The 24,955-nt window shown below is 44.5% G+C and overlaps 1 protein-coding gene across 1 annotated transcript; it reads right to left on the minus strand.

Moving 5' to 3' along the window:
• Positions 1-20,111: 20,111 nt before the first annotated feature.
• Positions 20,112-23,042, minus strand: LOC109867769 (fez family zinc finger protein 1). The gene is made up of 4 exons (XM_020457050.2): positions 21,890-23,042; positions 21,647-21,781; positions 21,168-21,300; positions 20,112-20,832 (listed from the first exon to the last, which is right to left on the minus strand). Exons 1-4 carry the CDS (start codon positions 22,670-22,672, stop codon positions 20,579-20,581), a joined length of 1,305 nt encoding a protein of 434 aa, XP_020312639.1. The 5' UTR covers positions 22,673-23,042; the 3' UTR covers positions 20,112-20,578.
• Positions 23,043-24,955: the final 1,913 nt, after the last annotated feature.

A 24,955-nucleotide genomic window follows, 5' to 3' on the forward strand; every position in this document is an offset into this window, starting at 1 on the left:
TCACCCACTGACAGACTGTAAGCCACTCTTGCCTGTGTAACATGCTGGCTCCACATGACTCTCCCCTTCCCCCACGAGGGCTTAGCCAGGGGCAGGTGAGCCAATAAGCTCAGGCTTCAGCAGTAGAGAAGGGTGGCTGGGCCAATGGGATCACAACTCTTAGCTGTGCAGCAGGAACAGGTGAACTGTCAGGGGGAGCAGCAGGAACAGGCAACCTGGCAGGGGGAGCAGCAGGAACATGTAACCGGTCAGGTGGAGCAGCAGGAACAGGTGAACTGTCAGGGGGAGCAGCAGGAACAGGTGACCTGGCAGGGGGAGTAGCAGGAACAGGTGAACTGTCAGGTGGAGCAGCAGGAACAGGTAACCTGGCAGGGGGAGCAGCAGGAACAGGTGAACTGTCAGGGGGAGCAGCAGGAACAGGTGAACTGTCAGGGGGAGCAGTAGGAACAGGTGAACTGTCAGGTGGAGCAGCAGGAACAGGTGAACTGGCAGGGGGAGCAGCAGGAACAGGTAACCTGGCAGGGGGAGCAGCAGGAACAGGTGAACTGTCAGGGGGAGCAGCAGGAACAGGTAACCTGGCAGGGGGAGCAGCAGGAACAGGTGAACTGTCAGGGGGAGCAGTAGGAACAGGTGAACTGTCAGGGGGAGCAGCAGGAACAGGTGAACTGGCAGGGGGAGCAGCAGGAACAGGTAACCTGGCAGGGGGAGCAGCAGGAACAGGTGAACTGTCAGGTGGAGCAGCAGGAACAGGTGAACTGGCAGGGGGAGCAGCAGGAACAGGTAACCTGGCAGGGGGAGCAGCAGGAACAGGTGAACTGTCAGGGGGAGCAGCAGGAACAGGTAACCTGGCAGGGGGAGCAGCAGGAACAGGTGAACTGTCAGGGGGAGCAGCAGGAACAGGTGACCTGGCAGGGGGAGCAGCAGGAACAGGTGAACTGTCAGGTGGAGCAGCAGGAACAGGTGAACTGGCAGGGGGAGCAGCAGGAACAGGTAACCTGGCAGGGGGAGCAGCAGGAACAGGTGAATTGTCAGGGGGAGCAGCAGGAACAGGTGACCTAGCAGGGGGAGCAGCAGGAACAGGTGAACTGTCAGGGGGAGCAGCAGGAACAGGTAACCTGGCAGGGGGAGCAGCAGGAACAGGTGAACTGTCAGGGGGAGCAGCAGGAACATGGAACCTGGCAGGGGGAGCAGCAGGAACAGGTGAACTGTCAGGGGGAGCAGCAGGAACAGGTGACCTGGCAGGGGGAGTAGCAGGAACAGGTGAACTGTCAGGGGGAGCAGCAGGAACAGGTGAACTGTCAGGGGGAGCAGCAGGAACAGGTGAACTGGCAGGGGGAGCAGCAGGAACAGGTGACCTGGCAGGGGGAGCAGTAGGAACAGGTGAACTGTCAGGGGGAGCAGCAGGAACAGGTGACCTGGCAGGGGGAGCAGCAGGAACAGGTGAACTGTCAGGGGGAGCAGCAGGAACAGGTGAACTGTCAGGGGGAGCAGCAGGAACAGGTGACCTGGCAGGGGGAGCAGCAGGAACAGGTGACCTGGCAGGGGGAGCAGCAGGAACAGGTGACTGGTCAGGTGGAGCAGCAGGAACAGGTAACCTGTCAGGGGGAGCAGCAGGAACAGGTGAACTGTCAGGGGGAGCAGTAGGAACAGGTGAACTGGCAGGGGGAGCAGCAGGAACAGGTGAGGTGGCAGGGGGAGCAGCAGGAACAGGTGAACTGTCAGGGGGAGCAGCAGGAACAGGAAAAAGGCAGACTCACGCTGGTTCTGAAGTGTGATGTGTACATTTCCGGGTGATACTCCATGGGGTCGTAAACACCATCGCTTTTCTTAATCAAGTGGTGGTGATGACTCTGGTCATGTCTGAAATCCGAGATGGAAAATGTAATGTTCACCATGTGACACTGCTCACAGAACACATACAGCTGAAGTCAGAAGTTTACATACACCTTAGCCAAATACATTTAAACTCAGTTTATCACAATTCCTGATATTTCATCCTAGTAAAAATTCCCTGTTTTAGGTAAAAGCTCAAATTCCCAGTTAGGATCACCACTTTATTTTAAGAATGTGAAATGTCAGAATAATAGTAGAGAGAATGATGTATTTCAGCTTTTATTTCTTACATCACATTCCCAGTGGGTCAGAAGTTTACATACACGCAATTAGTATTTGGTAGCATTGCCTTTAAATTGTTTACCTTGGGTCAAACATTTTTCAAGAAGCCTTCCACAAGCTTCCCACAATAAGTTGGGTGAATTTTGTCCCATTCCTCCTGTTGTAGGCCTCCTTGCTCGCACATGCTTTTTCAGTTCTGCCCACAAATTTTCAATAGGATTGAGGTCAGGGCTTTGTGATGGCCACTACAATACCTTGACTTTGTTGTCCTTTGTTGTCCACAACTTTGGAAGTATGCTTGGGGTCGTTGTCCATTTGAAAGACCCGTTTGTGACCAAGCTTTAACTTCCTGACTGATATCTTGAGATGTTGCTTCAATATATCCATATACTTTTCCTACCTCATGATGCCATCTATTTTGTGAAGTGGACCAGTCCCTCCTGCAGCAAAGCAACCCCATAACATGAAGCTGCCACTCCCGTGCTTCACAGTTGGGATGGTGTTCTTCGGCTTGCAAGCTTCTCCCTTTTTCGTCCAAACATAACGATGGTCATCACGACCAAACAGTTCTATATTTGTTTCATCAGACCAGAGGACATTTCTCCAAAAACTACGAGCTTTGTCCCCATGTGCAGTTGCAAACCGTAGTCTGTCTTTTTTATAGTGGTTTTGGAGCAGTGGCTTCTTCCTTGCAGAGCGGCCAATCAAGTTATGTCGATTTAGGACTCGTTTTACTGTGGATATAGATACTTTTGTATCTGTTTCCTCCAGCATCTTCACAAGGTCCTTTGCTGTTGCTATGGGATTGATTTGCACTTTTCGCACCAAAGTACGTTCATCTCTAGGAGACAGAAGGCGCAGCCTTCCTGAGGGGTATGACGGCTGCATCATCCCATGGTGTTTATACTTGCGTACTATAGTTCGTATAGATGAATGTGTTACCTTCAGGCATTTGGAAATAGCTCCCAAGGATGAACCAGACTTGTGGAGGTCTACAACTTTTTTTCCCCATGATGTCAAGCAAAGAGTCACTGAGTTTGAAGGTAGGCCTTGAAATATGTCCACAGGTACACCTCCAGAAGCTATCAGAAGCTTCTAAAGCCATGACATAATTTTCTGGAATTTTCCAAGTTGTTTAAAGGCACAGTCAATTTAGTGTATGTAAACTTCTGACCCACTGGAATTGTGATACAGTGAATTATAAGTGAACAATTGTTGTGAAAATTACTTGTGTCATGCATAAAGTATATGTCCTAACCGACTTGCCAAAACTATAGTTTCTCAAGCAGCTGAAAGAGGCAGCCAGTGGATCTGGATCAAACGGAAAGACCCTTGTTGGGCTATAACTTCATGACCCCCCACCCCCACCTGAGAACTCAGCTGTAGGGCTGGCTCAGGGAAGAGGACGCCCCTGCCTTGCATAGTCCCGTGGGACATCTTAATTGGGCATGGGACACAAGCTAAGGCTTGATCACCCTTTAGCTGGCCACCTTTGATGAGGGTGTTTAGTGATTAAAGGACGAAACACCCACTGATTCGAAGGCACACTACTGAGGATGTGTCCCAAAATTGACATCTTAACCCAGTCTAAGAAATATACCTCCCATGCCACTCTGTCAACATCACGGCAAATCTCATGTGAGTGCATTCCATCTATTAGCACAATGAACAGTTTTTAACATCTCGTCCCGTGTTTTATGATTCTGATTATCTGGACCAGTCCAGTGACTGCTGTGAAAGGACAGCTGACAACATAGGAAAGTCTGTGTGACAGCTTGGAGAGACAGCTGACCGGAGGGAATAGACCCCACTGGGGCTGTCATGGGCTAGCTACCCATGTGGGCAGTCTCCAACGCTGTTTCAGTATGTTGGTGACACCCGCTAAGTGCTACTGAAAGTCAACAAAGGAACATACCCCTAGAGCCTGCGAGAGCTGGGGCGCAAGATGGCTCAACGACTGATCACACGGTTACGGACCCAGGAACGGAAACGACTACGAGTAGGAACACAGCACATGAGACAACCATAACAGCAGCAGGACACACACTTCAGGTGTGCAGCTGTGGTTGGTAGAGAGTAACATCGGCAAGGGGGTTAAGGATCCATCAAGGGAGGAAAAGGTGCTTGGGAGAGCAGAGACAGGGACCTCGCATTGACCAGTACTTCTTACGAAGCAGCCAGTCAAATCAGTCAAATGAAGCACAGCGATGGGAAGCAAACCCAGGTTCGCAGAACATCAGCACCCCTGTAATGGAGGAGGATAACATAAGCACAGAAATGCCGGTGGATGAACTCACCCAACCACAGAGACCTCTAAAAGAGGAAAAGATCAAAGGGCACAGACCGAGTGTGAAGTGGCCCAAAGCTGTTGAAAAGAGAGAGTGGGAAACAATCAACAACAACCTGACAAAAATCTTGGAACAACAGGTAGGAACAGCAGAGAAAAAGCTTGAAAGGATGGGAGACATTATCTACCACTACGGAGAAGAGCGCTGTGGAGTAAACGAAAGGAGAAGTGGCAAGACACCACCCGCGCCAGCCAAATCTAGGAGGCAGCAAGAGATCGAGATACTTGTCAGAGAGAGAAGGCAGCCGAGAAAGCAGTGGAAGAAGGCCTCTGATACAGAGAGAGAAGGTCTCATGCTACTCCAAGCAGACATTAAATGTCGGCTGGCAACCTTGCGAAGAGCGGAAAACTTAAGGAAACTTCGTAGGAAGAAGGAACACTCAAGAACACGGTTCTATAAAAAACCTTTACGTTTGTCAAAGACCTCTACGCAAAGGTAAAGTGAGGAATCCTAAAAACTCCAAAGCCTAAACTGGAAGAACATCTGGAAAAGGTCTACCAGGACATGAAAAGGCATGAGCAGATAATCATCCCACATGACATCCCACCTATTCAACCAACAGAATTCAATCTGCACACTGACCCTCCAAAATGGAGGGAAGTAGAGAACGTTGTCCGAAGAGCAAGAGCGGCCTCGGCTCCTGGGCCTAATGGAGTACCATACACGCTCTACAAGAACGCCCCGGATATTCTATGCTTTCTTTGGAGGCTCATGAGGATAGTGTGTCAGAAGGAAATAATACTAAAGGCATGGCGAAGGGCTGGTGGTGTGCTAATCCCGAAAGAGAAGGATGCGACAGACATCAGTCAATTCCGACCAATCTCCCTTCTCAACGTCGAAGGGAAGATCTTTTTCAGTATAATAGCACAAAAGCTGTCCACTTATCTGGAAAGGAACAAGTACATTGATACATCTGTACAGAAAGCAGGCATTCCTGGTTTCTCTGGTTGCCTGGAACATACTAGTATGATTTGGCACCAGATCCAAACAGCTAAGAAGGACAAGAGAGACCTCTATGTCATCTTCCTCGACCTGGCCAATGCCTTTGGCTCAGTTCCCCATGAACTCCTCTGGGAATCCTTCAACATTTTCCACGTACCAGAACCCATCACTACACTGGTAAAGGCCTATTTCCAAGACCTGCAATTGTGTTTCACAACACCTGACTTCACAACAACATGGCAGCGCTTGGAAGTAGGCATAATGGCAGGCTGTACAATTTCACCTCTGCCCTTCACTATGGCCATGGAAGTCATCATCAGGGCATCGAGATGGGTGGTCGGTGGTGAGAGAACTAAGGAAGGGCTCCTTCTCCCACCTATCCGAGCATACATGGATGACATGACTACACTGACCACCACTGCAGCATGCACCAGGCGGCTACTTGCAAAACTACAGGATAACATCAAGTGGGCCCGGATGAAAATCAAGCCAAGCAAATCTCGAAGCATCTCCATTGTCAAGGGACAGCTTAAAGATGTGAGGTTCTGCATTGGAGATGACCCGATACCAACGGTGTCTGAGCAACCCGTCAAGAGCCTGGGTAGATGGTACAACGAAAGTCTCCGGGATAAAGATCAAGTGGGGCGGCAGGGTAGCCTAGTGGTTAGAGCGTTGGACTAGTAACCGAAAGGTTGCAAGTTCGAATCCCCGAGCTGACAAGGTACAAATCTGTCGTTCTGCCCCTGAACAGGCAGTTCCCACTGTTCCTAGGCCATCATTGAAAATAAGAATTTGTTCTTAACTGACTTGCCATGTTAAATAAAGGTCAAATTAAAATATATTTTTTTTAAAGTGCAGCAAGTAAGGCAGGACATCGCTGACGGTCTTGAGTACATCAACATGATCCTACTGCCTGGGAAGCTCAAGCTTTGGTGCCTACAGTTTGGACTTCTCCCCCGGGTAATGTGGCCACTCACCGTCTATGAGGTCCCAATAACAACAGTGGAGAAGATGGAGCGAACCATTACCTCATACGTGAAGAAATGGCTGGGTGTCCCACGATGCCTGAGAAACATCGGCCTCTATGACAAAGGGGTCCTTGAACTACTACAAGTCCAACGGAGGAGTACAAGTGCTCTAAAGTAAGACTTCAGATGACATTGAAGGACTCCAACGATCAGACCATTAGCAAGGCTGCACCTCCCCTACAAACTGGACGGAAATGGACATCATCCAAGGCTGTGCAGCAAACAACATCAGCCCAGAGACACCAAGACATTGTGGGGAATATCCAGCATGGAAGAGGAGGCTTTGACCTGGCAGCAAGCAAACCAACGTTCCATAAGGCAACAACATCTGAACGCAGGAAGCTGGTGGTTGAGGAGGTGCGCAGACAGGAGGAGACTGCAAGAAGAGCAAAGGCTGTCTCTCTTGCTAAACAAGGGCAATGGATGCGGTGGGAAGGCCTGGAGAGGAGAAAGATCAACTGGAGTGAGCTTTGGCAAATGGAGGCAAGCAACATCAGCTTCATCATAAGAGCTGTTTATGATGTGCTTCCATCACCAAAAAACCTACATCAATGGCATGGCAAGGACTCTCAGGCATATAATGACAGGTTGCAAGAACAGTCTCTCACAAGGCCTCTACACCTTGAGGCACAATCAGGTCCTCAAGAGCCTGGCTGCAGCACTTGAGACCAAGAGGAGTGCAACCAATTCATTACCTCCAAAAACAAGCAATCCCGTCAAAACAACAACATTCATCCGGGAGGGACAGAAAAGGCCCAAGCATCCTCCTACGAAGCCAGAAACTGGACACATAGCCATGGCCCGGGACTGGAAGATGCTTGTCGATATTGGCCAGCAACTCATTTTTCCACCTGAGATTGCTTCTACCAACCTTAGGCCAGACATGGTACTCTGGTCCCCTTCACAAAAGGCTGTGTACATCATAGAGCTCACAGTCCCGTGGGAAAACTCTGTTGAAGAGGCCTACGAGCGTAAGAAACTGCGTTACACAGAGTTGGCAGCAGACGCAACTCAGCATGGCTGAAATGCAAAAGTCTGGCCAGTGGAAGTGGGATGCAGAGGATTCGTGGCTTCCTCCACCATCAAGTTGCTGAAAGAACTAAAATTTTAGAACAAGGCTTTAATTAACCTAACAAAGTGTGGAAAAGTCAAGGAGTTTGAATACATTCCTGAGGCCCTGTATATTATATGCCTTCAGAAAGTATTCACACTCTTTGACCCATTACACATTTTGTTTAGCCCTCCTTCATTTAAAATGTATTAAATTGAGATTGTGTCCTTGGCCTACACCCAATGCCCCATAATGTCAGAGGAATTATGTTTTAAAATTAATAAAAAATGAAACCCTGCACATACAATTATCTGTAAGGTCCCTCAGCCGAGCAGTGAATTTCAAACACAGATTCAACCACAACGACCAGGGAGGTTTTCCAATGCCTCACAAAGAAGGGAACCCATTGGTAGATTAGAAAAATAAAAAAGCAGACATATAATATCCCTTTGACCATGGTGAAGTTATTTATTACACTTTGGATGGTGTATCAATATACCCAGTCTCTACAAAGATACTATCACGTTTCAGGTAAGACCCAGATGCAGACAACGTCGAAATAACAACAGTTTATTAATCGAACAGCAAAAGGCTGGAGACAAAGGGCTGTGAGACATGGGTTTAACTCTGGACACATGGAAGGTAGGATGTCTCCGTGGCATTGAGGCGATGGGAGAAGAAGGAGCAGGGATGTAGCTTGAGGTCCAGGGCAGAATGCTGGGACAGGACAGCCCCCACTCTGACATCCGAAGCATTGGCCTCCACCACGAACTGACGGGACAGGTCAGGATGAACCAAGATGGGAACTGTGGTGAAGCAAGGTCAGCAGCATGGGATTACGTGAACGGAACCTTGGGCGAGGTGAGTGCTGACAGGGGAGAAACCAGGGTGCTGTAACCCCGGAAAAAGCGGCGATAGAAGTTGGCGAACCCCAGGAAACATTGCAGCTGCACCCTGGAAGTAGGCTGGAGCCAATCCACCACCACTCTCACCTTCCCGGGCTCCACGCACCAGGTCTCCAGTACACCTGCCCAGCCCTGTACGTCCTGTGCCAGCTCCTCGCACTTGCCCTGAAGTGTGTGTCACCTGTCCGGTACCATGTGTGCCAGCTCTATGCACCAGGTCTCCAGTGCGCCTCCACAGCCCAGCACGTCCTGTGCCAGCTCCCCGCACTCACCGTGCGAAGTGTGTCATCGTTCCGGTACAATTTGTGCTGGCTCTACTCACCAGGTCTCCAGTGTGCCTCCACAGCCCAGTACGTCCTGTGCCAGCTCCACGCACTCGCCGTGCGGAGTATGTCATCTGTCCGGAAACAATTTGTGCCGGCTCTACGCACCAGACCTCCAGTACGCCTCCACAGCCGAGTACATCCTGTGCCAGCTCCACACACCAGGCCTCCAGCGACGGTCTGCAGTCCAGAGCCTCCAGCGACGGTCTGCAGTCCAGGCCCGGTGTCCAGCCCAGCTCCATGGCCGGAGCCTTCCTTTGCGCCGGTGCCCAGTCCGGGCAGGGTGTCGAGTCCCGCTCCAAGGCCGGAGCCTGCCTCTGCGCCGATGACCAGTCCAGGCACGGTGTCCAGTCCCGCTCCAGGGCAGGAGCCTTTCTCTGCGCCGGTGCCCAGTCCAGGCGCAGCGGCCAACTCAGCTCCATGGCCGGAGCCCTCCTCTGCGCCGATGTCCAGTCCAGGCACGGTGTCCAGTCCTGCTCCATGGCAGGAGCCTTCCTCTGCACCAAGGTCCAGTCCAGGCACAGTGTTCAGCCCGGGTCCAAGGCTGGATCCGCGGGATGAGTGGTTCTTCGTCCCGCACCAGAGCCGCCACCGATGCTAGATGCCCACCCTGACCCTCCCCTATAGAGTCGGGGGGGGGGGTCTATTTTGGATAGGTCGGGGTGTGACTAGGGTGGGTAATCTAGGTTGTTTATTTCTATGTTGGCCGGGTATGGTTCCCAATCAGAGGCAGCTGTTTATCGTTGTCTCTGATTGGGGATGATATTTAGGCAGCCATTTCCCCACTGGTTTTTGTGTGATCTTGTTTATGTGTAGTTGCCTGTGAGCACTTCATTGACATCACATTGAATTGGTTCTTTATTCTTTTGTGCGTAAAACTTCAATAAATATGTGGAACCCATATCACTTTGGTCCGAATGTTCTTACGACAATCCTAGAAAACCTGGTTCAGTCTGCTTTGCAACAGACACTGGGAGACAAATTCACAGCAGGACAATAATCTAAAAGAAAACGCCAATTTTACACTGGAGTTGCTTTGACATTGAACGTTCCTGAGTTACAGCTTTTGTGTTCATGTTTTTGTAATTGTTTATAAAACAAAAAAACACAAACGAACAGAAATACACATCCCCCATCATCCCTGTGTATTAATTAACTTAATCTAGTGATGCACCGATATGACATTTTTGGCCAATAACGATATCCAATATTTTCCTTGTCAAAAAAAATGTATGATGCCGATACCGATAACCGATATTTAAAATGTTTGCGGCCTTTTAAGCATTCTAGTACAGTTAAATAGTTAACACACACACAAGGACTCTGCGGTCTAAGGCACTGCATCTCAGTGCAAGAGGCATCACTACAGTCCCTGGTTCAAATCCAGGCTGTATCACATCCGGCCATGATTGGGAGTCCTATAGGGCTGGCACAATCAGCCCAGCATTGTCCGGGTTTGGCCGGGGTAGGCCGTCATTGTAAATAACTTTCTTGCCTAGTTAAATAAAGGTTACACACACACACACCAAAAAGTTATTTTGTTGGCATTTACGTATGTCCCCATTACCAGCACTTACTTGCTGTGCTCTTTCGTTGTTCATTTGTTCAGTTGTTTAATTCTCAACCAGGATTTCATCATACATGGCAAGCAGTGAAGTTTCAGCTCTGTCTGTCTGTCTGTCTGTCTGTCTGTCTGTCTGTCTGTCTGTCTGTCTGTCTGTCTGTCTGTCTGTCTGTCTGTCTGTCTGTCTGTCTGTCTGTCTGTCTGTCTGTCTGTCCATGGCCTCTCTTCCTCGGTGCGCACTGTCACAGTGTCCGTTTCCATCTTGTCCAGCTGTGTATGTAACATTTCACGTAAACCCTGTTTCTTGTCTGCATCGAAGTAGCGGTCCTTGTACATAGCATCGAGCATGGTGGCGACACAGTAAAGAGAGAATGCCACCGAATCGCTTGTTCACAGCCAGTGATGGCAGTTTTGTTGAGCAGGCATTTCAATGTCATGACAGAGGGTATCACGTCTGCTGCAGGCGCAGTTGATGAGCTTATTTCTCCAGTCAGTTGTTTGAATGAAGCTAGCTAGTGGGTTCATGTTACCAAGTTTCAAACATGTTCTCAAATGCCACTGAAATGGCAGCAGCGGTATGACAACCAGCATATTCATGAGGATGTAATACAAAATCCTCGACGACCCACTGTGCTGTCAGAGTCAGCTTGCTCATGAGGCAGATATCACAGTCCAAATGTAAGTCGTGAAGCTAATAGCAGTGACTGTATTACTGTGTAACACCGGTAGGGCAACATCTCAAAAATAGAGCACTTGGTAGTGTGTTCCGGTGCTTGACCAGTCGGTGAAAGCCAACATCACCCACGACAGAGAACGGTTGATTGTCAAGGGCAATGAATTCCAGTATCTTGGCATTAATGGATTTCGCCATTTGAGGTGTCTCACTGAAATGTTCTTACTCTTTCAAATGACTGCTCGACTTGTGGACTGCTCGATCCACACAGTAGATATTGTGGGCGTCATTATGTCATGTACCTACATTATATAGGTATGCACGGTAGCTTTGAAATAGGTTTTTAACCTCTCTAGGGTATTGGGACGCTAGCGTCCCATCTGGCCAACATCCAGTGAGATTGCAGAGCGCAAATACAGAAATACTCATTCATATAAATTCAGAAAACAAAACATATTTTACAAAGGTTTAAAGATGAACTTGTTGTGAATCCAACCACAGTGTCAGATTTTTTAAATGCTTTTTGGCGAAAGCATACCTTATTATTTGAGAACATAGCCCAGTTGACAAATTATTACACATAGTAACCAGCCAAGCAGAAGCGTTACAAAACTCAGAAATAGAGATAAAATGAATCCCTTACCTTTGATGATCTTCATATGGTGGCACTCAGAAGACATTCATTTACTCAATAAATGTTCCTTTTGTTCGATAAAGTCTCTTTATATCCAAAAACCTCAGTTTTGTTAGGTTAGGAATGCTGTGTTGCACGTGTAGTGCAACATTTTACGTGGAGTCATTACGTCATCTACCTATGTTATATAGGTATGCACGTCAGCTTTGACATTGGTTTTGCATATTGACGTTAAACTAGACATCGGGCCAATGCTGATGTTGGCATTTTTTTGCCAATATAGGCCGATTCCGATATGTTCACTGATATATCGTGCATCCCAAACAGGATCTGCTTATTTAAGTGCATATCTTAAAGTAATGATTTCATACTGCCAAGTATTGTCGTCCATATGTTAATGTCCTCTGATTTTTTACCATGCAGTTGAGAGATTGACAGTTCAGGTAATGCTATGTCTATAATAAATAAATACATTTCTGATGTGGCAGTGTGTGTGGGTCTTGCCATCGTAAGGCAACCATTCTCTTGGCTGCTGTTGGGCCTCCTCTGCCTGTATGTTAAATTCAGTGAAGTCATCAATAAGCAGTAGCACATTGGGCAGACATGGGATGGGTTTAGACAAAATGTCTGATAATGACAAAAGCCACAGATTGCCAAAGGAAGAAAACTTCTAGGCATTTCCAGACCATATGAATAAATGTGCCAGGAGTACCATGGGGCAGAGCATACAGACCGGGGGGGGGGGGGGGGGGGGGGGTTGAGTTTATGTTCATCTGGTAAAGTTTTTTCGAGTAGCATAACTCACAAAATTACCTTTGGTGATTTGAGTTTATTGATGAAAATATGATGTTGGGACCAGACCGTAATCCAGTTAATATTTACTGCTGGTACATCTTTGTTCCATTTGGAATGGATTGGTAATATGTTGGTTTGGATATACCTTTGTGCAAGGAGGAGAAGGAGGAGCACTGCCAGAGCACTGCAAAATGACCTCCAGCAGGCCACAAATGTTCATGTGTCTGCTCAAATGGTCAGAAACAGACTCCATGAGGGTGGTATGAGGGCCCGACGTCCACAGGTGGGGGCCCAACACTATGCAGGACGTTTGGCATTTGCCAGAGAACACCAAGATTGGCAAATTTCGCCACTGGCGCCCTGTGCTCTTCACAGATGAAAGCAGGTTCACACTGAGCACGTGACAGACGTGACAGAGTCTGGAGACGCTGTGGAGAACGTTCTGCTGCCTGCAACATCCTCCAGCATGACCGGTTTGGCGGTGGGTCAGTCATGGTGTGGGGTGGCATTTCTTTGGGGGGCCGCACAGCCCTCCATGTGCCTGCCAGAGGTAGCCTGACTGCCATTAGGTATCGAGATGAGATCCTCAGACCCCTTGTTAGACCATATGCTGGTGCGGTTGGCCCTGGGTTCCTCCTAATGCAAGACAATGCTAGACCTCATGTGGTTGGAGTGTGTCAGCAGTTCCTGCAAGAGGAAGGCATTGATGCTATGGACTGGCCCGCCCGTTCCCCAGACCTGAATCCAATTGAGCACATCTGGGACATCATGTCTCGCTGCACCACAGACTGTCCAGGAGTTGGCGGATGCTTTAGTCCAGGTCTGGGAGGAGATCCCTCAGGAGACCATCCGCCACCTCATCAGGAGCATGCCCAGGCATTGTAGGGAGGTCATACAGGCACGTGGAGGCGACATACACTACTGAGCCTCATTTTGACTTGTTTTAAGGACATTACATCAAAGTTGGATCAGCCTGTAGTGTGGTTTTCCACTTTAATTTTGAGTGTGACTCCAAATCCAGACCTCCATGGGTTGATAAATTTGATTTCCATTGATCATTTTTGTGTGATTTTGTTGTCAGCACATTCAACTATGTAAAGAAAAAAGTATTTAATAAGAATATTTCATTCATTCAGATCTCGGATGTGTAATTTTAGTGTTCCCTTTATTTTTTTGAGCAGTGTATATCATTTGGAGAGTATGCCCTTTCTTACCCTTGCTGTCAATATTTTGTGGATAGGATGGGATAATAGATCACAACCCCAGGGTACGCCATAAGCACCTAGGTTAAAACATGTTTTTTTTATGAAGACCCAGACAGATTGTATTGCTTTATTCAACACACGTAGGCTACAATACTCCACAATATCAGAGAGAGTAAGAATTCCTCTCTCACTCCAAGCTGGAAAAGATATTGGCTGGCCACCCAACCCAAAATGAGACTGTAATTATTAAACAATGGCATATGGGGTGGATGATTAATAATATATTTTCAATGGCTCCCCATTGAACGCCATATTGTAAGCATTTGCGTGATGATATGGCCAAAGGTAAGTTTGGCTTTTTTGATAGAGATGTTGGAATATACCCGATCTTGGAGTCTTTACGGCTCTGCTAAATTCTCCTCCAGGGGGCGCCAGGCCATTGGGACATTGGGTATGCAGTTTCTTCCAATATCCCAGTGGAGGTGAGAGGGGAATCCGAGAGCTGTAGAGGTTTATCAGAGGAAGTTTGTTCATCTTAATGATGGAAATGCATGTCTGAAAAGAGATGTGCAATTTGTGCATTGAGATCATCTTTGTAGGTCTAAAATTACAGTTACTGTTCTGACTTCAAATCGGCTTGAATTTATGGGCTTGAAAATGACTATCTAGCAATGATCAACAACCAACTTGACAGAGCTTGAAGAATTTTTAAAAGAATAATGTGTAAATATTGTACAATCCAGGAGTGCAACGCTCTTAGAGACTTACCTGGAAGACTTCCAGCTGTAATCGCTGCCAAAGGTGATTCTAACATGGCATGGCAAGGCGACTGGTAATATGGCAGAATATAAACAGTGTAGTTATTCACTCTGCAAGCCAATCAAACAAGCTAAACGTCCGTATAGAGATAAAGTGGAGCCGCAATTCAACGACTCAGACACGAGACATTTGTGGCCACAGACGACAAAAGGAAAACCAGACACGTCGCCGAGACGTCTTGCTTCCGGACAGGCTAAACACATTCTTTGCACGCTTTGAGGATAACACAGTGGCACCAATGTGGCCTGTTACCAAGGACTGTGGGCTCTCCTTCTCCGTGGCTGACGTGAGTAAAACATTTAAACGTGTTAACCCTCACAAGACTGCCGGCCCAGTCGGCGCAGACCAGCTGGCTGGTGTGTTTACGGGCATATTCAATCTCTCCCTATCCCAGTCTGCTGTCCCCACATGCTTCAAGATGGCCACCATTGTTCCTGTACCCATGAAGGCAAAGGTAACTGAACTGAATGACTACTCACCTCTGGCATCATGAAGTGCTTTGAGAGACGAGTCAAGGATAATATCACCTCTACCTTACCTGCCACCCTAGACCCATAGATCCACAGACGATGCTATCGCCATTATTCTGCACACTGCCCTATCCCATCTGGACAAGAGGAATACCTATGTAAGAATGCTGTTTATTGACTATAGCTCAGCATTCACCACCATAGTACCCTCCAAGCTCATCATTGAGCTTGAGGACCTCTGCAACTGGGTCCTGGACCTCCTGATGGGCCACCCCCAGATGGTGAAGGTAGGAAACATCACCTCCACTCAGCTGATCCTCAACACTGGGGCCCCAGAAGGGTACGTGCTCAGCCCCCTCCTGTACTCCCTGTTCACCCATGCCTGCGTGGCCAAGCACGCCTCCAACTCAATCATCAAGTTTGCATACGACACAACAGAAGTAGGCTTGATTACCAACGATGACGAGACAGCCTAAAAGTGGAGGTGAGGGCTCTGGGAGTGTGGTGCCTGGAAAACAACCTCTCACTCAACATCAACAAAACAAACGTGATGATTGTGACTTCAGAAAACAGCAGATGGTGCACCCCCCTATCTACATTTACAGGACCGCAGTGGAGAAGATGGAAAGCTTCAATTTCCTTGGCGTACACTTCACTGACAAACTGAAATGGACTACCCACACAGACAGTGTGGTGAAGAAGGCGCAACAGAGCCTTTTCAACCTCAGGAGGCTGAAGAAATTTGGCTTGTCACCTAAAACCCTCAAAAACCTTTACAGATGCACAATTGAAAGTATACTGTTGGGCTGTATCACCGCCGGCAAACGCAAGGCTCTCCAGAGGGTGGTGTGGTCTGCCCAACGCATTACCGGGGGCAAACTACCCCCCCTCCAAGACACCTACAACACCCGATGTCACAGGAAGGCCAAAAAGATAATCAAGGACATTAACCACCCGAGCCACTGCCTGTTCACCCCGCTATCATCCAGAAGGTGAGGTCAGTAAAGGTGCATCAAAGCTGTGACCGAGAGACTGAAAAACAGCTTCTATCTCAAGGCCATCAGACTGTTAAACAGCCATCACTAGCACATTAGAGGCTGCTGCCTATAGGCACAGACTAGAAATCACTGGCATCTTTAAGGAATAGAATACTAGTCTGGCATTAATCATCTCATGTGACCACTACCGTTCAAAGGTTTGGGGTCACTTAGAAATGTCCTTATTTTCGAAAGAAAAGCAAAAAGAATTGTCCATTAAAATAACATCAAATTGATCATAAATACAGTGTAGACATAGTTAATGTTGTAAATGACTATTGTAGCTGGAAACGGCAGATTTTCCAATTTACATAGAGAGTTACATTGCACACCCTTTAGTTTCCTTTAACATTGGTACATTTTCTTTTACCTTAATTTATTAAGTTACATGTTTTACTTTTAATTTCAATAGCTATATCTATATATATATATACAGACAGTGCCAGTCAAACTTTGAACACACCTACTCATTCAAGGGTTTTTCTTTATTTTTACTATTTTCTACATTGTAGAAATAACACATATGGAATCATGTAGTAACCACAAAAGTGTTAAACAAATCAAAATATTTTTTATAATCGATTTGTTTAACACTTTTTTTGGTTACTACATGATTCCATATGTGTTATTTCATAGTTTTGATGTCTACGCTATTCTTCAATGTAGAAAATAGCCCAAATAAAGAAAAACCCTGGAATGAGTAGGTATGTCCAAACTTTTGACTGGTACTGTATATAAAAAGCCTGAGCCTTGCTGTTGGAAAACCACATTAGTGTCTGCCTTTTGGCTGTCGCTGATGCACCTCCACTGACTTCACTGCTCAACTTTCATCTACAGTCAGTTGCTTTAGCCTTACCACTCAAACACGTCCATTAGGTAGCGTTCCATTAATTGGATGTTGCCAGAACTTACAACGCCTGGACAAGTATTTTACCTTTCAGCTAACAACATCATATGTTATAGCAATCTGTCCGTTTTTGACACAGTCAATGATGTGGCACGCAAACTGTCGGTTGATGCATGCAACGTCTAAGCAGTGGAACACGACCAAATTCTGCCAAAAAAATGTAGCTCCGAAAAAGAAAAAAAAATACATTGGCACATTCACTGATTGTCCCAATTGAATAATTCACCACCTTATTCCAAATTATTATTTTCAATTTGAAGAATAGCCTATCCTGATTGAAGAAAACCCTATGATAATTTAAGATCAGTTGCATATAAGTATTGGTATTTCTAAAAAAAAAACTGCCCACAAGAGTCCTAAAGACTTATAGCTTGCCTAACCTACATCCCTTACATTGCATGTACGCCTACATCACTGGAGGATACGTAACTTTTTAGCTTCATTCAAAACTCACCGTTATGATAAACTCCTTATGTAGGATAATCAGTGCCACATTGAAAATGAAATGCTTAAAGCTAGTTAGTTGCGACATCCATTTTTGGATTTACAAATACATGATATATAGGCTACCCTTGAATCTTGAAGAATATAACTTATAAATGCTTTATGAGCTTAGTTCAACTGTTGTACCTCATCAGAACCCAAAACATAAGCTTGATTTACTTCAAATGTTTGTAAACAATGCAAATGTAAATGTCAAAACATAGTTAAATCGATAATGTTGCTATTATGGATGGTCAGCCCTTGCATCTCTAGCTCTGTCTATGAATTTGAGTGTGGTAGCATTTCTCCCAGCCTCGTCGAGAACCAGGCTTCCCTTTTCGGAAAGCCTGGTAAAATCCTGGTGAAGTCCATTACAGAAAGCAGCTACAAAGGGGCTTTGCAAACCAATCACGTCAAACCAATCAAATGCCTTGCATGGACTGGGAGAAACAAAATACATAGCTTCAGCAATCCAGGGTTAATATCATTGATTTAAAACCCCCATCGAAATATGTGTATGTCTGCCGTGTTTGTGGTGACTTTCAATATCAATAAATCACAGACTGTTGGCTACACTTGATGCACTAAACATTTACTATAGCCTGTAGGTAGACACGCCCTCCCCAGTGGCTCCCGAGTGGCGCAGCGGTCTAAGGCACTGCATCTCAGTGCAAGGGGCATCACTATAGTACCTGGTTAGAATCCAGGCTGTATCATATCTGTCTGTGATTGGGAGTCCCATAGGGTGGCGCACAATTGGCCCAGCATCGTCCGGGTTTGGCAGGTGTAGGCCGTCATTGTAAATAAGAATTTGTTTTTCACTGACTTGCCTAGTTAAATAAATGTTAAATAAATATAAATGAATGCCATAACCAGGGCTGGCTCCAGGCGTAAGCGACATAAGTGAAATGTTTCTCCAACCCAATTTCTGGAAATGTCCTTTAAAACTGCAAAAATGTATCTCTGCCCCATGGCAAAATAAAATAAGCAGAATTGCATGAAATGTGTTACAAAATTGCTACATTTTCTCTCTGTGTGGAAAAACATGTAGAACTGCAGAGAATGTGCTTTAAACTACAACATTTTCTCTATGCCCCATGGCGAAATGTGTTTAATGAAATTAACATTAAATCTTACATTTTTCTCTCAGTCATCAAGTGGGGGGCCACCAACCAAAATCTCGCTTATGGCCCCAAAAGGCTAGAGCTGACCATAGTCATAACTTATTTTTGTTTTGTAGTGTTCAAGCAGAGCAGTTGTAATGCCATCATTTACTAGGAAAGCAGTGATGAACATTACATTCAGCACACCTTTCATAGGCATGTGGGGGTAGGGTTCTTGAATTCAAATATCCAGTCAAAATGTAGCTACTGGAATCCAGTGGAGCATTGTAGCCATTCTGGCTAATACAAAATTCTCCTGGCCGCCAAACGAGGTGTGACAACAAGGTAAGTTTGGAGGTATGGCCACGGAAGACTACATTTCCCCAGGCCCGTCCCTCCGCATTTCCCCCGAACAGAAGCGGGATGACCGCTTTATTATTGTTTCAATGAACTATTCCAGCTTTACTAGGGTTTTTTTAAATGATAAACGCATTTATATTTTCATATTAGTGTGTATGATTAATGCCACATCAATTGCAAAGTTAAAATTAAAATCGAAAATGTCTCATTTAAAATTGGCAGGTAAAAATTTATTCTAAACAAATTTGGGAAATTGAAAAAAACTTGTATATGCAATGTGTAAAGTGAAATGGTATTTTTTTCCGGTTAGACATACTAATCGTGCATGTGTGGCCACTGAACAACCTCAGTTACAATACAGCATCCTTTGACCTCCTCCTCTTCACAGAGACCCATCTGAGCCCGAGGAGTCTGTCTTGTGATCGTGTTGTGATTATTGTTCTCTTTCAAAGTGTGCCTGCGGTGTGGTCAAGTAGCTGCTTGTGTAACAAAGGTGGTTCAGTGACCAAGCACCTGTGATGAGTAACGATGTCTGATGTTGAGTAACTTTGCCTGAGACAAGAAAAATTGCATTGGCTCCCCAAGCTAAATTGCCTAGGCTTTGGGTTAGCATGCCAAATGTTATTTTGGTGTGAAGGAAATCGGGTCTGATCCCTGTTGTTTACGCTAAAATCAATACACAGAGAGTGTGACGTGGCTAGGATGTAGCAATGCACGTTGGAGTCATGTTGATCTCGTGGTTCAGCCTCCAGGAAACAATTTGCATACATTTGCAAAATCAAAAATGATTTTTTTTTTTACATTGGGCAGTTGGAAAATGAAAACAAGCACTTTCCATTTCACTTTGAGCATTACATTTAGAATTGTCTGTTTACCATTTTCCATTTTCGATGTACCATTTAGCATTTCCATTTAGCATTTCCGATTGTCATGTTAAACACTGTAATTTCATTGTGACATGAATCATGCACACTGATATGAAAATAGAAATGCATTTGTCATTTTGAAATTCCAATTTAGCATTTCATTTTTAAATTGCCACTGATTATCCTCCATACAAGCAAAAAAGAAAACGCAAATCTTCTTTTTTTTTTAAGAAATAAAAATGATGATGACATAGACCTAATTATCACTACAACAATCATAGGCGTATGATGATGATGACAATAATAACAGTCAAGTTATATTAGGATATTATTATTACTACTAATACTACTACTGTTATTATTAACCCGAATATTTCCTCTCACCATCATGCAATATTTTGGCCTAGGCTATGTCCATCACTTTCTAAATAATGGAACTCCTTTTCTTAATCATGTCAGTCAAATAGGATATCGGACACAATATGACATATACAGAGTTTCATTTTATTGTCATTATTTTATTTTCATAACTTAAATGTTTGAGTTTGTGCACCTGTTTAAAAACGTAGGTCTATGTGTCAAAGACACTCGTTTCCTGCAAAACTTTGCATATACACAAGTGTTGGAAAATCATGTAACTTTATCAAGGGCATCATATAAAATGGGGTAGGCTACCACACTTATCACAGCAAAACATAATTTGTACATAGTCTTCAATTATTCTCTTAAATTATTAGCCTATAAAGTTTCAAATAAATATCGATTTTACAGTAATCCTGAGATTTAAAACAACAGTATAGTGACATTATAATGTCAAATTCAAGGAAAATATGTACTAATAGAATAGTCCACAGCATCTTTGCGCGGTCTAAACTCGCATGCGTAATTCCAGATTTGGGCAAATCAGTGTGCGTAAAGGCGCATGGTTGGCATTTTAGCCTCGGAGCTTTTTAGTCAGTTTCGCCTGTGGCGAGAGTGGCAGGGGATTGGGATCCAGAGAGATCGTGTAGTTTTCGCATGTGCTTTTTCAGGTCAAAGTTCCTACAGAATCCCTTGCCGCAAGTCGGGCACGTGAAGGGCTTCTTGTCATTGTGCGTGTGCATGTGGAACGTCAGGTTGTACACTTGGTGGAAGGCCTTGTTACAGATGTTGCATTTGAACTGTTTCTCCCCGCTGTGCGTCAATTTGTGGTTCTTGTAATTACCTTGAAGATAAAAAAGAAAAAAAAAGAAAATGGATGTCAACAATATTGTGAAGAATCAGAGCCACAGTTATCAGTCAATTCCGTTTTAATCCAAATCATAAATTGAGTCGTACATTGTACATGTAATCTGAGTTTAATTGAGCAACGTAAATTCAGTTCTGAAAGCAATCTAGATTTTCTTCTCAAAGCAGAATAAATGATAATCTCATATCCAAATATTGCAAATTATTCCATGTATTTAGGCTACTTTATTTGGACAAATCGAGTAATGGTCATAACAAGGTACATTTCCAATAATGTAATCCAGAACACTTAACATTAACATTCTTTATAACCTTTTTGATGAAATCCTTTGCCGCAGAACTCACAGACGAAGGGTTTGTAACCTGCATGGATTCGTGTGTGAGTGTTAAGAGTTGAACTCCGGTTGAACGCTTTTCCACACTGGTTGCATTTATGAGGCTTTTCCTGTGAAGGGCATATGAACAAATGAATGTGATTCTAGAAATCACATTTTATTTGGGTTCCAACTAAAGCTGTAGGCATACAGTACAATTGCTTATATATAGGCCTATAGTAAACTAGACTATAGCCTATACCCTACTGTTAAACAAGTGAACGTTGAGATGTTCAACATCAGGCAAAAATATTAATATTTTAGCCTAAAATACAATAATGGCATTGATGCGTTGTAAAATCAAATTTACCGATAATGCAGGCCTAGTTCCATGTTGTGGTTTTCATATAGCCTCGCTTAAACAACATAGAACATGGGAATGGCTTTGGGTATGATTATGATGATTGAATAGAATACCTGAGTATGAATAATTTTGTGGCGACAAAGGGTGCTTGCTTGTCGAAATCCCTTGCCGCATACTTTGCAGATGAATGGTCTCGCTCCAGTGTGCACGGGCATATGGCGCGTTAAATTGTAGTGGGCGTTGAACACCTGTGAATAGAAAATACAGATATTATGATTCTAACATGAACGATTTGAAATTATCAAGCAGGCCTGCAAAGGAAAAGACCACCAAATGTACGAAATGGATGGTCTTACCTTTCCGCAAACCTCGCAGGTGAATACTTTGGGTTTGCCGCTTGGGCAACCACTGTTCAATTTGGAAGAGCCCTTGAATAGTTTGTCCGATATAATCTGTGCGCTCTCTTTCATGTAGTGATGGAGTTGAGTTTGGGAAATGTCTTTAACTCCGGATGCGTATCTGTCTGCACAGTGAGACACTTTATTTTTCTCCGCGAGGAAAGCTCTCTGGCGCGCATGCTGCAGTGGAGTGTTGAGAAAGTAGGAGGCCATGGGGTGGATGTTTACGATGCTGGCTGGGGGTGGGCATGCACTCTGCCCGCAGTTCAGGTAGCACACAGCCCCCATGGCATGAAAAGATGACTGGTTTACCACCCGTGGTCGAAAAAGTTTGTATTGTCCCACCGACGAGCTCAGATCTGGTTGTTCGTTCTTATAGTTCAAACCAATGCTGACCAACTCATTTGAATTATACGAGGAAGCGTCAAAGTGACTCGTATCTAATCCATTCATATTTAGTTTATGACCCGGTTCGTATGCCAATGGCACTAATGGTATCATGCAATGCAGTGAGGATGAAGTCATGTTGAGCGCCTGCTTCGGGTCCGCTTTGCCCACCGGAGTGTGATGGAACAGGTTGGGGAAAGGTATCGACTTTGGCTCGGGCGTCCTGGCCATAATCCGTTCGATCGAAAAAGCGAGAGGCTTGGTGGAGGTGATCATGTTTCCGCCCGCAGTCAAGTTTCTAGAAGCCGAGGGGGTGCCGAAAATTCCCGCTGAGTGGTAGAGCGCACTGTCCATAACTTTCAAAACAACACCTTTGGAAAGCAGGCGTTGGTGGTCCTTTTGTAGATACCTTTGATTCCTTCTCACTGCCCCGACAGAAAGGACATCATTCGGCACACTCGGAGTCGACGAGAGCCCCCTCACTGTTCTCGCTTGCGTTGATTCCGGAAAACCAGCACTTATGTCTAGCACGACTGCTCAATAAGGCGTGTTGAGTCAATAACGCAGCCAAGACCTCACCAATAGTCACCGCCCAAGAAGAAAAAGTAAAGTAGATAATTGCTCAATTCTCTTCCATCAATTCTCCACTTGTGGCCCATCTACTAGGCTACTGCTACGATAACGTTTGTCTTACCCGCGTCGCAAAGGAGCTGTTCTTTGGAGGCCGGAGTCTTGTACAACTCTAAAGCTTTTGGCAAATCTGAGTTCCCCTTGTGGTTTCGTGTGACATCATTTGAAATCGCACAAGACAGGCGCTCTGTGGGGTCAGAGGATGTCAGCATTTGACATATCAGAATTTGATATCTTAATTGGTGCATGATATTTTAAGCATGCAACAATTCTAACTAATATAGGCATTGGTTTTACGAATGTGTATTATGCTCATATTAAAGATGAACTGTTATTTATAAAAATGTACAAAGCAGTAGATGTATAAATCCTCTTTACTATACTATAACTCAGCTATTAGGACCTAGTCCTAGGCCAATATTTTCAAATTGGTCAGACACATGACGCTACCTTTATACTCATTGCGTTTTTAACCGAATTAACAATTATAATTGTCTCTATAGTAATCCAACAACAAGAAGACCCCACTATGCAGAACACATTACAATCTAATCTGAATTCTAGTGGATACATTTTGATAAAAAGCTTATCTTAAGGTGTGGGCCTTTACATTTTGGCTACTGTATAACATCCAATATAGGCTACAGTATTTTCATAAAACACTAAGTTAATTCAAGTAGAGCTATTCATATTTTTTTATCAGTCTGCCAGTAGGCCTATACACGAGGGAGCTCAAGTAAACCCAAATCCGGTGGGACTGCGGAGGTGTGCACGATGAGCTCCATATATGCCTCAAGGACTATAGGTTTGCGCTGTCAGGAGAGGTGTATGTATCCGAGCAACAACTTCTCTAGCGAATGTACAGTAATGAAAGCTTGTCCATTGTTCCGGTTGAAGTCATATTGGTAATAACGTGGAACGTTTCATCTGGGTATATCTAGAAGAATGCTCAATGACAATCCTGTCAATGAACAAGGTAAATATGCGCATTGATTGAAACAGTCTGCGTTCCGTTACAGCACTTTTTTTATTTAGACTGTTTACACTGTTTGATTTCTTCCAATTGAAATTAAATAATATAGGATACCGAGAAATGAATAATGAAGGAATGTCACGTAATAGAATAAAGAGATAGGTTGGCGTTATTTTTTTCTTCTAATTGAAGTAGCACTAATAGCAACACTACATTATTATTATTATTATTATAACATAACTATTGGAGTAATTATTACTCAATATATTATATGATACGGATTGTCGAAATTAATCGGTGACGATATTTTAAGTTTATTGCGTGAAATAAATCAAATTGGTGGTCAAAATGCTATCTGTTTGGTGTCAAATAGCCTATAATCTAAAGCCTTTTAAAGAGAATCAGCGGGGTGCTTTCTTGTGCTGCTCGAATTTCTTTCAGTTAAACATTTTGGAGACCTGACTGAAACCCATATGGCTTGGCTTGCTATTCATTGATGCGGTGCTAAGGATTCAGACCTAAACATCTTTCACGTAATTAAAATAATTTATAATCACTTGATTGACATTAAAATCTCATATAATTACAAAGTATTGGTATAAACTGGCGTTAATCCCTTGTGTTTTCTTTTCCCCCCAGACTTTTTATTTTCCTTCAATTCTGAGACTATGGCATGAAGAGAATGCGATACAGCTCACTTCTATTGCAAGGACCATTTAGGTAACCAACACAGTGATTGTAGTAAATTACGCAGTTTAAGGGATTAACAGTGATGCATAATAATAATAATTCATATTTATAATATTTATTATTATTTATTTAGTTAGGCCTATTTTTAATCTCAATCAATGCATATGTATTATTATAAATATTATTATTAGGTATTATTTACCTTTCCTATTAGGCTAAAAGTTATTGAAGAAATGCTAAAAAAGAAATACTGATATTTCACCAATAGAATTTAAGGTTAGGTCTATGTACTAAAAGCCTAAAATAAATAGGCCTAACTGCATGCATTCATTTCTTTAATATGC

Source organism: Oncorhynchus kisutch, linkage group LG22 (genome assembly GCF_002021735.2).
Source record: "Oncorhynchus kisutch isolate 150728-3 linkage group LG22, Okis_V2, whole genome shotgun sequence".
In the NCBI taxonomy this organism is placed as follows: domain Eukaryota; kingdom Metazoa; phylum Chordata; class Actinopteri; order Salmoniformes; family Salmonidae; genus Oncorhynchus; species Oncorhynchus kisutch.

Excerpts from the sequence above, each read along its gene's own strand:
- LOC109867769 (XM_020457050.2), bottom strand. The coding sequence starts at position 22,672 with ATGGACAGTGCGCTCTACCACTCAGCGGGAATTTTCGGCACCCCCTCG. Across the intron at positions 21,782-21,889 it reads CCTGCGAGGTTTGCGGAAAG|GTGTTCAACGCCCACTACAA; the intron begins GTAAGACCATCC and ends TTCTATTCACAG. Across the intron at positions 20,833-21,167 it reads CAAAGGATTTCATCAAAAAG|GTAATTACAAGAACCACAAA; the intron begins GTTATAAAGAAT and ends TTTATCTTCAAG.